The sequence below is a fragment of the Taeniopygia guttata genome, chromosome 7, assembly GCF_048771995.1.
Source record: "Taeniopygia guttata chromosome 7, bTaeGut7.mat, whole genome shotgun sequence".
NCBI lineage: Eukaryota > Metazoa > Chordata > Aves > Passeriformes > Estrildidae > Taeniopygia > Taeniopygia guttata.
This window is the reverse complement of record NC_133032.1, coordinates 12,187,438-12,204,628: the sequence shown is the minus strand read 5'-3', so window position 1 is coordinate 12,204,628 and position 17,191 is coordinate 12,187,438. Positions and strand designations below refer to the sequence as shown.

Sequence of the window (17,191 nt, the reverse complement as noted above, 5' to 3'; positions counted from 1 at the left end):
ATTGTCTTGACTTTAATTAACCTCTCCATGCAGATTATAGAATGTAAATCTTCTTGGCAGAACATTTTCTTCTTGGGCATTCAGAGAAGGTGGTGTAGAACCAGAACACCCTCTCACACACTTAATTGTTGTATTTGTGGGTTTTGATGTTAAATACACATACACAGAGTAGCTTTTAACTTCCTTCTCTATTTTCATAAAACAACATCCTGCAAGTAATGCTGTGAAAGGCAAGATATGTTGTAATGGTGTATTAGTTTCACAGGTACACAAGATGAAATTTCACAGTTGAAAATAAAGACCTACATTCTAGACTGAAGTTTGGTTTTGGCCTGTGCAAAGACAGGTGCTGTCTTGCTCATTTGCTTTTCAGAGAAGCCTGCAGTCTACAGACAGGAAATTCTTTCAGTGTTTGATGTGCCTGTGACTCATTTCATCTACACTGATCACATGGTTGTTTTTCCAAGTATATTCTATACTTTTTCCCCCCCCCCCCCTTTTTTTTTTTTTTTATTTTAAGGATTAGTTATTGATTCAAAATACTTGCTTTCAGTACACTGCAATTATTTCTATTTGTTTTGAGCCTCCATTAATTTTAATCAACACCTTCTGCAAGCATAAGTCATACAAAGTATTTGCAAATGTGTTTTTGTGAAACATGATTGGTAAAATGAAATTTCTTGATAATCTTCCATTTCAGTTAGCTCTGAAAACCTGTGTGCTGTCCATATTTAGCAATCTAAAGTGTTTAGAAGTTTAGAGTATAATTTTTGTGAACCTAAAAAATGGTACAGAAGCAATAGAAGTGTCATCAAGAGCAGCTGGTATTTAGACAAAGAATCAGTGTTGCTAAGTCACTCTTGTGAAATGTGTGTGCTAATGCAAGCAGCCACTAAGTAGGGCAGCTGTCTCATGTGTGAACATCATGTGTGATGGGTAGCAACACAAATGTTCCTCCTCCAAAGCCCTCATTCCTAAAGATGAGATAAAAGTTTCTTCCTGAAGTACGAAATTCCAAAGCTTAAGCTAAGTGAATCTGTACCAGGTAACGTGCAAATTTTTGCTTTCAAGTCAGCATCTGGTTAAACTCATATTGTACAAAGCACTTTCAGCAGGTCTCTCAAATGTATTGCACATCAGTTGAATGTCCAATGGGAAGTCAAAGCAGGTCTTCCACCTTGAGCATCTACAGATGCTCAAGTAAAATACTCAGAATGCCCCAGACTTGCTTTTCGAGTCAGTGCCTGGGCTTAAGGAGAGTTCTTGTGGTGCATCCCCTAAGAAGAACAGTCCATACTTTGACTTTCAAATCAAAAATTAAATCTGAGTGCTACAGCCGTTTCTTGTTTCTCTGTTTTAACAGGGTGCTGTTCTGACTCCCTCCATGGACCACACCATGTCACTACAGCCTGCATCAATGATAAGCCCTCTGACACAGCAGATGAGTCATCTTTCATTAGGCAGTACTGGAACAGTATGTAGCAATTTGATGCAAAATAGAACTTACCCAAGTAGAAAATACTGCATGTAGATCACAGTGTCCCTGTCAGCTTGCATGTGGGGAAAAGTAATCCTATAAGTCATCCTATGTCCAGGAAATTACTAGGAACTGTTTCCATTTAAAAATTATATTCAACACCTTTTTTCAGTCTACTAACTGACCAAAAATTGGAAATGAGTAAATAAAAATAGACCAAAACAAGTGAAAGCCATCCAGGAGGTAACTTCAGAGTTGCCTCCAAAAGATTAAAAATAGTTAGCTTTACTCTTTATATTCCTTTCTGCAACTCTAATCTCTTGAAGTGTGGAACAGAAGTTAAATAAGAAGAAATTCAGACTTACTTCTAAACTGCAAGACCCTTCTTTTCAGACCAAGTGGAGTTAAAAAAAGAAAATATGATGATGGGGTTAACAGAGAAGGAAAAGTCCTTTACATAATCTTTGAAGTCTAAATTTAAATTTTCTCAAAATAGATAAATGACTTTTCTGGAAAGCCTATTGATTTCAGACACAAAAGTATTTCTTTTGTGTATATTGCTTTAGGGAAACAGTCAATATCTATTAAGCAATACCATGACAGGTATTTTGAATACTTTTATGTTGGGCTTTCACTCAATGTAATGGTCTCTGTCTTTCTAGTACATGCCAGCCACAACAGCTATGCAAGGAGCCTACATCCCCCAGTACACACATGTCCAGACAGCAGCGGTTCCTGTTGAGGTCAGTATATTTTATAAAAGACCGGAGATAAGAAATATGAATACCATTTTTTTTTTCCTAGGAAAATTAGTGCTCAAAGGCAAGTATTGTAACTGTGAATGTACTGTGAATGCCACATGTATTAAAACTATAAAATGTCATTATTCTCAACTAATATAATCAGTATTAGAAGAAAGAATTACCTGTATTTACGGCACTACATACTCAGAGCAATCTGCTCTCTGAGCATAGCTCAGGCAAACCCTGTGTTTTGTCAAACATAACTCCAATAGTAGCAAGGCAGGGAATGTATTGTAGTTTTGATCTTTCACTTAGTTTACTTGTGTACAAAATTACCTGCCAGCAGACCTTGATTGTAGCTTTTTGCAAAGAATCCTGATTTGACTCTGGCATCTCAGGGTACTGTGCGTGTTTGTCTAATTAATCTCTCAATTGAACAGGAATTTATTACTTTTTTTGGAGAGCATAACATAAGTAAGCTAAATAATTTATCTACTATTTTGGCTTGCGTTACGGCCTTTCATAGGTCAGTACTACTTTAACAGAGGAGCTAGACAAGGCATGCTGCAGCTCATGTATTCAGAATGAGTGCCAGACAGTCTCTTTCAGAGCCTGTAAATAAAAAAAAAACCATTTCATTTCAAAGTCTGTTTATCCCGAAACTCCAGAATTTGTTTGATTCATTTTGGTGCATCTGCCCATGTGGATCAGAGAAGTTCTTTTGATAATTACCTGATTGCTCTGTCTGCCAGAGCACTCTCAGCTGAATTAATTGCCTGGTTTCTGGGGAGAGTGATGCAAAGTCCCATTTACAATTCTTTGTGTTGCCTAGTGCCAACCCCATCACAGTACGCATAGTGTTTGTGTGGTCAGTAGATCTCATTCTTCTCCCTCCCCTTCAAAAGAAGAGAGAATGCTCTTTTACATCTACAGATAGAAAATATCTAGTTATTTGCTCTATTTATATCTGTAATGTCAAAAGTTTGAGGTTTTTTTTTTTTTTTTGCATTATCATCAAAGCATCTGAGGAAGTACAAGATCATTTTATTTCTCTGTTTGCTGAAATATTAATCAAGGTAAAGTTAACACCTCAGATTTGGAATACCTCACTTGAGAAATGTGAAGAAGATTTTAGATTTGAAGATTGTTAATTGCATGAGTCAGGTGGAAATACAGATTGCAGGTAATGCTGTTTGATTCTGTCTCTCATGGCTTGCCTTCCTTTTTATTTGCAGGAAGCCAGTGGTCAGCAACAGGTTACAGTAGAGACATCCAGTGACCATTCTCCATATACGTATCAGCAAAATAAGTAACTGTGAGGTAGGGGCTCATCCTGTCTCATGAAAGATGTGAATTCAAAGATGCTCTATTTTATAATTTACAGTACTCTGTATTGAACTTTTTTAATGTCATATAAGTAATACTGATGATACTATCTGGGGACAGTGAAGCTGATTTGAACTTGGCCAGTGTCAAAAGCCAGGGAAGGAAACATGGAATCCAGAAATGAACTCATGAATTTTGAGTAATATTGTTTTAATAATTTCTCTATACCATGACTGGATTATGTTGGATTTTAATTTGTTCATTTTAGCAGCATGCTGTACACAGAACAGCAATGAATTAATGCAAAAATACAAGAATCAAAAGGCTAAAGGGAATTGTACTGATAGACATATCATGCCTAGCTTTGTGGTACATGTAAGATTAGAAGCAGCTTGGTGGCTGACTTACAGACCACAGGCAGGGAGGCAGTCTGGTAGAAATCCTTGCCGACCTTTTCTCCTGAAGACTTCCCTGCTTATCCTTTTTTCTAGAAAAAAAAGCAGTTTGGTCCAGAGTTTTGTCAATTTGTTTTTAATCCGTGTCCTCATTTGGCTCTAATTTCAGAGTTTTACTTTCCTCCTTCAGGTTTCCTCTGGTTCTGCTTGCATGGCCTTTTTTACTAGCAAATCATTAGCTTTACCTGAACTTACTTCATGCAAAATTGTTTTGCTTTCTGTACATTTCCATCCTAAAAATATTACTTGCACTATCTGTTCTCTTTTCCATGATCCATGTTTTAAAGTTCTGGAATTTAGTTCTTTTTTGGTGGGTTTTTTTTTTTTTTTGAATGCTTTGTAAGCCAGACAACTTGGCTATGTAATTTTTTACGTCACATTTTCTAAGACCTCACACTGAAAAATTCCATTCATCTGCAATAATGTGCTGGAGGCCATGTTAAAAGGGTTTTTCTACAGCCCTTGTGGCATTTATTTGATACTGAAAAATCAAAATCAGTTATGTGCTACCATTGTGTGATATCTCTCTAAAATGTATTGATCCAACAAAACGCACATTTTGGCATCAGCTTTGATCCTGCAGGTCAGCTGTGCTGTTTGACAACAGTGCTCTCATCCCCATTATTGGCATAACAGCTTCTTATATGGAAAGATAGAAACAAACCAATGGGAAACTTGGCAAATTCAACAGACAGCAGAGCCTGCATAGCACAGCATATGACCTGTGTTATTCCTGTAGTCGGGCCAAATGCTGGCATCTAGAGGAAGCCCACATCCTTGATTTGCTTCCAGGGCAGGCAGAAAGCAAAGCCACAGGCTCTTCTCGTTATCCATCTCCTCGTGTTAAAATCATGACTCCTGCACGTTTCCCATGCCAAGGCTGTTGCCTGGTGTTAACCGCTTTTCAAGGAATTATTTGTTTTGCCTTAAGTCTTCCCCGTGGGCATGTAAAACCTCCTTACCAACAGAGATCTGTGGTAGCCAGTGAAGCGAAGTGTAATCCTGCATGTCACATCCCCATCCTGCCTCTCTCTCCCAGCCTGTCAGTATCTCTCCCCACAGACTGAGGCCAGGCAGGAGGAACAGCCTTAAGTCTCCTGAAAGGATGAGTTGTTGTTGCCATCTGAGACACATTTTGTATTGATGACTCTGTGTAGAATTCCAAGCTCTGTGAGCAATTCTGTGTGTTTGCTGTAAGCCAGTTCTCCACTTATTTTATTCTTCAGAGAGGCACTGTTACCTGTATTTATATGCAGCGGGAGCAAGCGAAATCTGTGTCGGCAGAGGCTGTAGCAGTGGGCACGTGGGGAAGGTTAATATTACCCAACTGATTTCAGCCTCAGAGCATGGCATTTGGTATTTCTGTCCCTGGAACATGCTGGTACTTGTCTTGTTTCAGACAGGTGAAGGGGAGGGAATTGACAGTTATTTTGTGCCCTAAATACAGGGAACACTGCAGTCTCTTGATTGTTGTGGCTTTGTCACTGTTGTCAAGCTGAAATTTCTTTCTAAATGCACATGCAGCACTTTTGGGAATGTCTTATTTAAAGTCAGTACACATATTCCCATAATTTGAGGGGTAAATTACAACTAGCACAGTTGCATGAGTGGATGCAGTCAATCAGAAATACAGTGTTTTTCCTCTGGCAGCTACATTTAATAATTTTATAGCTTCTTTTCAAAAAGTTGCTCCTATGTGAAAAATAGTCAAAGGGACTTGGAAAAAAAAACCAACAAAAAAACCTATTTTATATGCACCTACAAATGTACAAGCCTTAAAATACCAAACTTTGCCTTGCTTTGAAAAACTAAAAAATTGTCTAAACTTTTTTGTCATTAGCTGGGTACTTTTTTGAGCCCATGTGGCAATATAAGCCAGTACATTAAGAAGTCTGCCTTCAAATTTGATAAGCCCTGGCTTGCTGTTCAGGGAGGCACAGTAGCTCTGTCTGTCTTAGCTGTCGTATGTAGCCTCGTTGAGGCTGCACCAAAAGAAAGTTATTGTTCCTTTTCCAGAGCCTTGGAGATGGCACAGGAGTAGCACATTCAACCACTTTTGGTCAATTAAAAGGAACAACAACAAGAACAAAATAACAAAGAAGAAAAGAGCTTTGAGTACAGCCTCACAGCTCCCCCGCGGGAGCTCTGTGTGCTGAGCAGTCCTTAGGGAGAGAGGGGGAGATGCAGCACAGGCTCTGTCCTGGTGGAGAGCCTTGTCCTGGGAAGGGCCAACACCTGCAGTGCTGCCTGTGGTACTCCCCAGGTTTATTCTCAGATTCATTTAGTCTTCTCACAGCTGTCTAAATAGGGAATTAGTTAGTTTTGTGGACAGCTACATTAGAAAAAGGTGTGTGATTGTAACTCTGCTCTAGCTCTGACCTTTCTGTGTTACAGATGTCCAGTGTTGACCTGGCCTGGAGAAGGGTGCAAAGGCTGAAACAATCATGGATTTTACTGATCAATTGTGCTTTAGGAATTATTGACAGTTTTGCACAGGTTCTTGAAAATGTTATTTATAATGAAATCAACTAAAACTATTTTTGCTATAAGTTCTATAAGGTGCATAAGAAAAACCTTAAATTCATCTAGTAGCTGTTCCCATGAACAGGTTTATTTTAGTAAAAAAAAAGTTTTTATCAAGTGTTATGACGCAAAAAAAAAAAAACCTTCAAATTTCTGAGTATGCACAGATGACCACGAAGACTTATTCACGTGCATGACAGAATTTGTGTTTTGGTTTATTTTTATTTTGTTTGTTTCTTTTTATCTTTTTTTTTTTTTTTTTGTATGAAATGGATTTTCTGAAGTTTAAAATAGTAAAACATCTAAGATGATGTTCTGTGCTTGCAGTGTGTGAGTGTTGCTTTAGTGCAGTGTTGCAGTTATAGTGTCTGGTCTCTTAGCTTTCTGTTTTTCTTTTAATGTAGTGTGAAGTGTCTTATCCTTTTCTATAAATTCCAATTTGCCTTAAATCTTTCAATGCTGTAGCTGTTTCAGTAAGTAGTCCAAACTAATGGTGTAGAATGCTTTGACCAAATGAGCTGGTCTATTATGCCTTGTAAAACAGCAGCATAGGGCTTTTAAAGGTAGTCAATAAAAATTGCTGAAAATTTGGCTTTTTTAATGTGTAGTAAGTGTTTTTAATGATTTTTTCACATAATATGTAAGGTAGTGAAATGCAAGAGGGGAAAAAATGTTTTGTGTGAAACACATTTTCTGACTGGGGAAATTTTAATAGTATAAATTGTTTGTAAGGCCATATGCCAATAGTTCCCTCTGGTAGTTTGAATGATTTAGGAACTCTGCTGTATGATGCAATGTAAAATCTTTTTTTGCCTTTTTTCAGAAACTAACTTGATGTTCTAGTTTTAGCATAGGTAGAGTAGGGAGTTTGGGGTGGAGATATCACCGAATGTTTTTGTCCTTCCTTTTTACTAATGATAGTGCTTTAGGATGAGGATTGTGCTGAGAGGTAGCAAACAGAAAAGTTGCTATTACAGCAAAATGGCAAAAGCTAAAGGACTCGTTTTCAAACATATGCTGAGATTTAAGTAGAAGCATAATTGATTGGGTACTAGCTCTCTATAGTAGATAAATAAAAATAAAAAGACTTGGCACTTTTAAAAGGTAACTTTACCAAAGAACAAAGAGCCAGTAACCAATAATTCTGATTTGTCTCAGCATTGCGTCTTCTGTACTCTTTATTTTTGCCGGACCAGTTTGCGGTTAAGAGAATGTGCCTTTTTTGTACATTTGCATTTAGGTTTTATAATTTTAATTGATGTATGGACACAAAAGCATGAAGGAAGACTTGGATCCAAGCAGTGCCACACTTTACATCATCACTACAAGTGTTAAGTGTAAAGAAAACCAATTTTGAAACTATGAAATTCCTGATTCATAAATACACAGTTATTTGTACTTCACATATTAGATAATTCACTGCTACTAAAGCTTTTTATTACAATTGCATATGTTTTAAATTGAATGATAAATTAAGTTGTCTTCCAAAACTGTGTACTTCTCTGGTCAGCTGTATATGATCAGTTATCTACCTCAAAGTTTATTTCCTTTTGTATTGGGACAGGTTGCTGGCCCTCCCTGTTTCCACAGACCAAATCATCCTAGCTCGGGAGCTAGGGCTAAGCAGTTGTTTCTTTCAAGTATTTTTTAGTTTTTAAATTTTGTGTGAGTATTGGAGTATAGATGTCGGTGACATTTCATAGTTTCAAAAGTAAATTGCTGCTCTGAGAAGTGTAGATTCTAGTGAAATGCATAGTCATAAGAGATGTGTTTTTGTTTTTTCTTTTTTTAAAAAGTTGTGGTATTATTGGTTCTATGCTCCCTGGAATATTACTGCTTTGTAAAAGTCCAGACTTCCTGCAGCACCTTGCCTGTATTTGGTAACTTTCCAAACCTGGATCTCTCACTACTTGCTATTTTTGCATTAATTAAAAACTGCAGTATGATAGCTGTGTTAGAGGGAGGGAAGAGTTGCTGCCAGAAATGTCTGAACTAAGTGCCATACTCATTGTCTGGGTAAGATTTGGGAAATTTAACCTCTGTACATAAAGAAATAATCAGTTACTTAAACATCACATAGTAGACAGCCATTAAATTATAAAAAATTAATTTATGAAGAAAGACCTTTTGTACAGATTGAAAAAAAAAAAGATTTTCATAGAGATATCTATATGATCAAGAGAGTTAATTTTTTATTTTTGTTTTACTAGTGCCACAAACTTGCCAGTGGTAACTTATTTGTCCGGTTCAAGATAACTCTGTAGTTTTGTTTCCTAGGACTTGTTGTTAAACGCCAAAAGACATTTTTGAACTGTAAATTTGATTAGATTGTTAGCTTTTTCTGTTTTATTTCTTTGAAAACTTTTGAATAAAAAAGATCCAAAAAAACAAAAATGCATCGTCTTTTTCCTTCAGACCTTCCTTTATTGGGGAAAAACCCAAACAGGTTATGGTAAAACTTCTGTGTTTATTTTGAAATGTTAGGAATTGCTTTCTGCTTGACAGCCTGGGATTTTTTCTCCTCTGTCTTTCGTCAAAACCAAATTTTAACTCTTTCACACCATTCTACAAAGTCACTAATTCTTTCAAACAAAACAGGAAAAGATAGGTGAAAAATATATGATGAGATGTCTGACTTGGATGCAAGAACTCCATTCTTCTGTGTGTCAGTCCACACAGAGAGTTGTGTGTAACCAGGCTTACGTGCCGTGGCTGTAAATGCCATTTTCCTGAGGTAAGGTTGGAGGTGGAGTGTCACTTTGGTAGCTCATGGCACAGGATCACTGCCTTTGAATGCTTTTGTCTTCCCTTGTGTGCTGGCATTGGCTGCAATACCAGTTCTGGAGAGCCAAGGGGACACTTCAGCAGGATTCAAAGAGATCTCCAGTGTTGGCCATCCAGCTGCCATCTTTAAGCCCTGCATTTCTTTAAAGGTAATCTCTGATTTTATTATCCTTTTGGCAGGATCAGTGGTGGTGTGTATCAGGTAGAGGACTGCTCTGACTGAAGTAAGGCTTGGGAAGGCAAGAGAGGAAGAGTCAAACTATTGTGTCTGCTCAGCCAAGTGCTTTACCAGCTGCATGGTCTTGGCATGGCTTTGGATTGATGTGTGTGGCAGGAGAGGGGCTCTGGCCCAGCCTTGGGCACCTCAGGGTGCCCCCAGTGATCCAGAGGGCTCCTGCTCCTTGCTGTGGGAGCTCGATGGGCAAAGGAGAGGCTCACTAACCCCAGGCTGTGCTGCTCTGCAGACTCTTCTCCAGCCTTGGAGACAGTTCTTCCCATTGCTTGCCTGGCTTGAGGGATCCCCAGGGCTCTGCCAGCACCATGGCAGGCCAGGCAGCCTGCTGGGGATGACAGAGGGGGGCATGCTGCTCAAAGCCTGAGCTTTCAGTCATGCAGTACTCATGCAAGATATTGAGAATAAATGTGTTTCCAGTGGAGCTGGCAAAGCAACTCAGCTGGGGAATGGGAAACTTGATTTACAGTTGCTTATGCAATGAAGACATCCTCAACAATTACAGCACGAATTGACCCAGAGGAATGGCCTGAAATTGTGTCAGGGGAAGTTTAGGTTGGATATTAGAGAAAGGTTCTTCACCAGAGCGTGGCTGGGCACTGGAACAGGCTCCCTAGGAAGTGGCCACAGCACCAAGCCTGACAGAGTTCAGGAAGCGTTTGGACAATGCTCTCAGGCACATGGTGTGACTGTTGGGAATGGTACTGTGCAGGCCAGGGAGTTGGACTTGATGATCTGTGTAGGTCCCTTCAAACTCAGCATATTCTGTGATTAATGGAGAGAAAAAACTATCACACTGTGCTACTACTACTAAACATTCAACTCCTGTAACTGAAAAAAATACTGTTTAGCCATTTGGGGGGTCATGTAAGTATTGGCCCAGTATGTTGCCTGTCCCAAATGCAACACAAGAAAAGATGAATACAGAAAAGTTTAAAAGGGTTTTCTTATATTATTCATGTTCATCACCATACTGAATTAATCTCAGATTAATAAGCATTCTTTTTAAATTTGGTATTAATACATTTCACAAAAGCTGTATGTAAATAGATACAGAAAAAATAAAGGCTGGAAATGTTTTTTTTGATCTCTCTCTATTTGCTTTTCTAATTATTCCCATGATAAACTTAGCTTTCTCATATATTTTATAAGACTGAATGCTTTTTTCAAGTTAATATCTTTTGCCTGACCTAATAAGGCTGTGTGTATCATTCCTGTCAGGCAATATGGGTAATACAATGTCTTTATGTAATATACTTTTATTGTATATAATAAAAGTCATTACCAACCAGTTTGTTCAACATTGACTCCATCCTCTTGCGTACGACTTGTTTGGAGCCCTACTTGGAAGCCTGCTGTTAATAATTTTTTTTTACCTGTTAACAAATATGCATAAGTATCAGATTCATGTGGGATGATTGTGCACCAATATAAATGTTTTGTGCAAGATCTTGCACCAACCCTGTTGTTTTTTGGTTGTTAATGAGTACAAAACAGCCTTTCTTTAGGCACTGAACATAATTTTTTATCTTTCTCCATTTCCTAAATCAGCTACTCTGGGCAGGTGCAAGACAAGAGCAAGCAATGCATTAACAAGCAGTATAACCAAGTACTGTTGAGCAACTGAGTCTTGCTAATGATTGCATATATTGGGCTGGAACAGAGTAAGTCAAAGTAGTCTAAAGCACTTTTCCTGGTACTGTGTGTTTGCTTTTCAGGGGGAAAATGTTAGTGCTGTTTTTCTCTCCCCTTCTAGCTTTAATTGATGCCATAGTACCTCCACCATACCAGACAAAGTCACGATGGACTAAAATTATGCCACCTAGTCTACCACAGAAATATCATATTAGAAATGCATTTTATGTGCTAGAATATTTGTATGGCTTTTTACTCCTACTCTTCCTGTGCACACTTCACTGCACTTGTTCCTTTTGCTGTAGTCAACCACTCCAAAACTTTTTGTGAACTTGCACATGTGTTGGAATAAGATAATCTGTCCTGTCCAAGAGTGCCTGCTTGTGAAAGCCAGTGTGTTGTTTGGTGGCATTGAAGACACGTTACCTTCCAGACACTTGCCACACTGACGTACTCTTTCAACTGTGAAAGATCATCTGTATCCTTCCCCCGCCAACAAATTCTGGCATTGATTAACCCAAACAAATCTGAGGCTTTTGGCTTTCTGACTCAGCCCATTAATAGTCTCCAGAATAGGGGTTAGGATATACAAAACCTATTCTGTTTGGCAACTTCTCTTTCAGTGACTAAGAAAAGCCAAGCTGATGTCAGAACAGCAAAGATTTACTGTGCAGTGATCAGAGGGAGGGTGTAAAAGCCTGCATGTGGAATGAGTCAGTCTTTCCTTTTCAGGACAGCTCTAACCACATCTACCATCTGAGAAATCTGTGCAGCCCACTTCTGTAGTAAAGAAGAAATTGTATCACAGGAAAATACTACTGGGGTGTTTTTCCATGTCCAAGAAGAAAGGCCAGCTTCTCCACAGGCAAGCCTTAACTGTTTGAGTTATCTTGCCTTTTTCAACGCTATCCCCTCACGCAGTATCTACATCAGTGGTGTTCTGAATTATGTTGTGTTATGTTGGTCTCCCTTCAGCTGAATAAACTGACCTCTTTTGACAGCTTCACTGCAATACAAAGGGATTTTTGGAGAACTGAAGGAATGAAGGTATGTGGCACCCTAAAGACATCACGCATGCACACCGCAGGTGTTCGGGTCAGCCTGCTCAGGCAGCTTTCTAAGTAGGGTCATTGTTTCAAAGCCCTGCATGCAAACGTTAGCAAGGGGAATAATATTTGTAAAATGGTTTCTGCACATGGACTCTGCTGATTTTGAAGAAGTCATCTGCAGTAGAAGTTTTCCCAAGTATTTTAACCACCTGAAATTCACACACAGGGATGATGGTTTTAAGCAATGTCTATGAAACACTTAAGGGTAATGGAATAAAGCAATGATTAAACAAGCCCAAGAGAAAATTTCCTAGTAAATTTTGTTTTGGTAAATAGTTTTAGCTTTTTCCAAGTACAACCAAGTACAAATGGAAAATTACCTTTCCTTTGTGTGTTTCAGCCTTTTCCCACTGGGAAATGCTTTCATACGGAGGAGAAAACACTGCTAATTTTTTTTTTTTTTTTTTTTTTTTTTTTGCCTTCCAATGACTGTTAAAAAACTAAAAAATGTATTTACAGGCATTTGTTACCAGCTTGTTTTTGCATCAGTTTGTTCTGGTATCTTTAGCCAGTCTCAAAGATAATCTGTAAGCAGAATATACATAACTAGGAATGTGAAGCAGTTATTTATTGACCAGCCCACAGAAGAGAAAGAATTTCACAAGCCATTGGGCTGTGCATGGCTCTGCTCACCCAGCAAGGTATCAGCAGTGGCTTTGCTGGCCAGGCAGACATTGGGCAAGAGAGGAAAGGTCAGTCCCTGCAGCTCCCGGGGCAAACCCTCGACATTGCCACATTTCTATCTTCTGCCAAGCTCCGGCAGGGCCCTGGCATGGGTGCCTTGCCCCAAGAAACTAACCTGATGCTTCCTGACTTGCCTTGCTCTTTCTTCCTATAGATTTTATACCCTTTTGACATTGCTGCTTTCCCTCCTAAACCCTCGAGCTCCCAGCAGTCCTGTCCCACTTAGCTCTGTCTCTATCTATAATTTTACCTTTCTTATCTCTCCAGACTTCTCACAGTTTTTTTTCCAGCACTGAGCAAGGTTACACAGCTGGGCTGGATCAGAGTTGGGCTCTCATGTGCAGGGAGCTGTGGAGAGGGAAGGGAGGCACAGGACAGGGGCTGCAGTAAGGGCTGACATACTCCAGGGCTTTCTTGAGTCAAGAAAACATTCAAATGCAGTTGGAATAAAGGGTTTTCAAAAAGCTCCAAATGTTGCTGTCTTTGCCAGAATAGAATGAAAACGGTTTCAAACAGCTCTAAGTGGCCAGTGCAGCTCAGTAGAGTGAAATGCTCCAGACATTAGCAGCTGCATGGACCGTCAGTTCCTGACCTCCTTCAGCCCCCTCTGCTCGCTTTCCATACTTCAACAAGTTCCAGCTGCCACTAGGCAGAGGGTTCTGACGTGAGTGGGAAGGAGGGAGCTCAGCAGCAGCAAAAGGCCTTTTGCCACTTGTGCATTCAAGCAAGTCACTGTGCCCTGAGCTGCAGAAGTTATGGAACAAAGCCAGCAGCAGGGAAGTAAGCTTATGCACAAGAGTGGGAACATTTGGGGTTTGTTTCTAGGTTAACTGTTCATATTTAAGAGTGATCCAGCTCTGTGTTTGCTGCGGCATCTCTAGAAACTCTATTCTAGGGTGAATTTTGTACAACAGCATTGAAAATCCATATTTCAGTTATTAAAAGCAATCAAAAAAACCTTATGCAGTTACAGAAATTCCTCTCCTAAAAAGTATTTTGCGGATGATACTAGCCAGTCGTCTCTGGAAAACAGTTCAGGGCAAACCATGCCATTCCATGTATTACAGTCCACATATGCACAGCTCATCTCTTCCAAGTGAGGATCATCTGATCAGCCCTGCAGTGCGTGCTGCTGCCCTGCTTCAAGTCTGCAATTAATTTCCTAAGAAGCAGTGTTGTGCTACATCAGCAGAGGCAGTTGTTGGGGCTGCCCGTGTTTAACCGGGCTCACAAGGCGGGTGCGGGGTGCAGAGCCCGGGCGGGCTCCCAGGGATGCTCTGTGCCAGCCGGGCTCGGGCTCTCTCCGCTCTGCCGCCTTTGGCAGACAGGGCAGAGCCTCCCACGGCCGCTGATCTTACCCAGAGCTTAAAGAGCTCCTGGTGCAGCCACCAGAGGGCACCGGGATAAACCGAAATTATCGCAAAAGGTGAACACCCATTCATAGCACGCCATTATGGAGCGCTTATTTACCTGTTATTAGAAGCAAAACCTCATTCTGCCTTTGTACAATACATTGCAAGTGCTCGCATTTCTTCTTTCTCACATCTCAGAAGGTTTTTTTAGTCCTCATTAAGATAACAATAAGGTTGTCTTTATTAGAGGAAAATAAAAACTAGTTTTCATTTGGTTAATGAAAAGCGTAAGGATACCTTCAACACACAGCAGGCAAGGGGGAGGAGAAAAAACAGAATTTAATAGAAACCACAACATCACCAGAAACACAAGTGCTCCATGCAAGATCAGGGAGAATAGCTAAGTAGCTTGTAAGTGACAGATGAACATAAGAGCAGACAAACAGCAAGGGAATTCTGGAGAAGTCAAGCAGCCTGCAAAGGTTCAACCCAAACCAGAGTTAGAAATCTTTTTTCCCATTAACTCAAAGCCAGTCTATTTTCACCTAATCTTGGGAGTATCTGTTTTATAATTGCTATATCTTTGTAAGAGACATGACAATTGAAAGTATATTAATTCCAAACACAGTATAAAACAAATACCTTCTCAGGAAGTAGATAAAGCTGTGAAAGTAAATTGGTGTATTGGGAGCTAAATTAAAAATCTGTACCACAAACCAAAATTATTCTAAGTATTTAAAGTGATATTGAAAAGGAAGCTCATTTTTTGCGAAATTCATTCAAGAAAACCTGTCAGTGATCACTAAAGAGGGCTTCTTACATATCAATCCAGATGATTAATACAGATGTGGCAAGTTAGCAAAGGGGCCCACAGAAATAGACATTTTTGCTGCTTGTGTCTATCTGTACAGCTTGAATCTAATGAATAATTAACCATAACCCACAGAGGATAGTTAGTGCTTCAGATCTCAGAAGCTTTTTGCAACTTCCTTTTTGGTCAGGGAGAATCATGTTGCCAATGCATTTTGGATTATTGTGTTCCCCTCTGGTTCTGCTGGACACAGCCTTTCAATTCATCCCCAGTGCCCGAGGGCTGGCCAGTGGCTCTGACCTGCACAGACTTGCTCTTAGATGTGGACTACAAGAAGCATTTGTTAATCTCTGCCAGGGATTTTGTCAGTCTTTAAGGTAATTAGATGATTCACTTCTGGACCAGGCCAGATTGCTGTATCAGGCACAATAAAAGACCCAAAGAGCAATCAGAACAAGTAGGAGAGTTCACAGACAGTCATGAATAAAAATACTGTAAGTCTGGAAATATAAAGTAGTTCTCTGTTTTGCATACACCCTAGCTTTAGGCTAAACAGTGCACAGACACAGACTTGAATTTCTGGAAAAAGATCTGATCCAGGCATGTGTTTGCAATTTTTGGGGATTTTTTTTTTGTGTTGAACGAGGGCTGGGGAGGAAAAGACACAATTTCCACCCCTCCCTTCCCCCCCCTCCCCCAATCAGTTTCAGACCTGAAAGCTTTCCTTTCCTGTGTGTGGCTTTGGAATTTTTTGTTTTGTTTTGGTTTTTTGGGTTTTAATTTTTTTTTCTTTGCAGTCTCAAGTACTTGTGATTATTTTCTTTTGGCATCCAGCTCAATGTCAGCATGACTATGTTTGTCACAGGTTTTATATGCTGCTGCAAGCAGGACTCAAATTAGGATTGGTGTGACCAAAGGACAATAGCTCTGCCAACAAGACAGACTTTTTTTGATCTAACTAGCAGATGCTCTGCTAGCGTCTCTCACTTTCTTGCCTCTCTCTTGCCTAGAGGACTGAAACCAGCCTGTCAGTGTGATCATACTCATGGGAGCTACAACTGTTTGCACAAGATCTGAATCTAGCCTAATACCTACTTTAATAACTGCTTCCAATAGGTACTTGTGAAGGCTCTGGTGGTAAACTCCATTTAATATATCATAATTTTAAACCAGAGATTTTTCCAGAAATGGCTGCTCTTTTTATAGAGGCTATTTTGCACTCTAGTGGATTATTTTAGACAGTAACAAATTGTTCCTGTATATCTTTGTTCATCAATGACTTGCAGGACTAGTATTGCAGGAGGAGGAGGAGGCTAGAAAGAGAACCTGATGGGGTTCAAACCTTGAATTCCATTTTGTTCCCCTCCCCTGTTACTTGACAGGAGTTTTGGAAGAAGAAGAACTAACAGACATATGAAAGACCTGGCATAAAATATTGGACCAGCTTTCCAGGTGTCACTGAGGGGCAGCAGGTCCAGAGGTGTCTCTCCCGTCCAGACTTAAGAGGATCTCAACTGGCTTTAGCTTTTCATGCAAGCCTGAAGGCTACTGACTGCCAGTCATCCTGACAAGGTGATGACTAATGGGGCAATTAACTCCCTCCCCTAACTTGCTGTCTGTCATGGCGATTGGAAAGGAAATAAGAGCACTTTTCCCTAAGAAAACAGTTTGGCAAATGGGTTTGGGTCTGTTAAAGCTTTAGTGTTAATGTAATTTCATATTAACAAAATATCAAAAAGTTGTTCCAATGAAGAGCAGGTTCAAGACCATATTGTCTGCTTTGTAAATTCCTTTTTAATTCATGTTCACATGTTGAAAAAAATTCACGTTATAGACAACCTGTAATTCCACAGGAGTAAACTGCAGAATTGCCATCAGCTACTAAGGGAGAAAGATGCAGTTTTGCATTGTCCACTTCATACCAAACAGCTTTTCACAGTATAATTACTTAGTTTGTGTAAGATGAGTTTAAAAGTAGCAGGTAATTTGTTTCCATGTCTTTCAGAATGTTGTTTCCAGTTCATAAACCAATCTGACTGGTTGTAACTCATTATCACCAA

General features: G+C 39.6%; 1 protein-coding gene across 5 annotated transcripts in view; it reads left to right on the top strand.

Moving 5' to 3' along the window:
• RBMS1 (RNA binding motif single stranded interacting protein 1) overlaps positions 1–8,918 on the top strand; it is a 142,439-nt gene extending 133,521 nt beyond the window's left edge. For 2 of the 5 annotated variants that reach the window (XM_012574921.5, XM_002196717.7), the window contains exons 11-14: positions 1,364–1,474; positions 2,140–2,220; positions 3,456–3,540; positions 6,396–8,918. In XM_012574921.5, coding sequence (XP_012430375.1) covers positions 1,364–1,474; positions 2,140–2,220; positions 3,456–3,533 — 270 coding nt within the window. In that variant the 3' untranslated portion in view covers positions 3,534–3,540; positions 6,396–8,918. Of the gene's footprint in view, positions 1–1,363; positions 1,475–2,139; positions 2,221–3,455; positions 4,535–6,395 lie in introns of those variants that run through there. The other 3 variants (XM_072932135.1, XM_030278378.4, XM_072932134.1) reach the window with 2 other exon arrangements.
• The last annotated feature ends 8,273 nt before the right edge of the window (positions 8,919–17,191 follow it).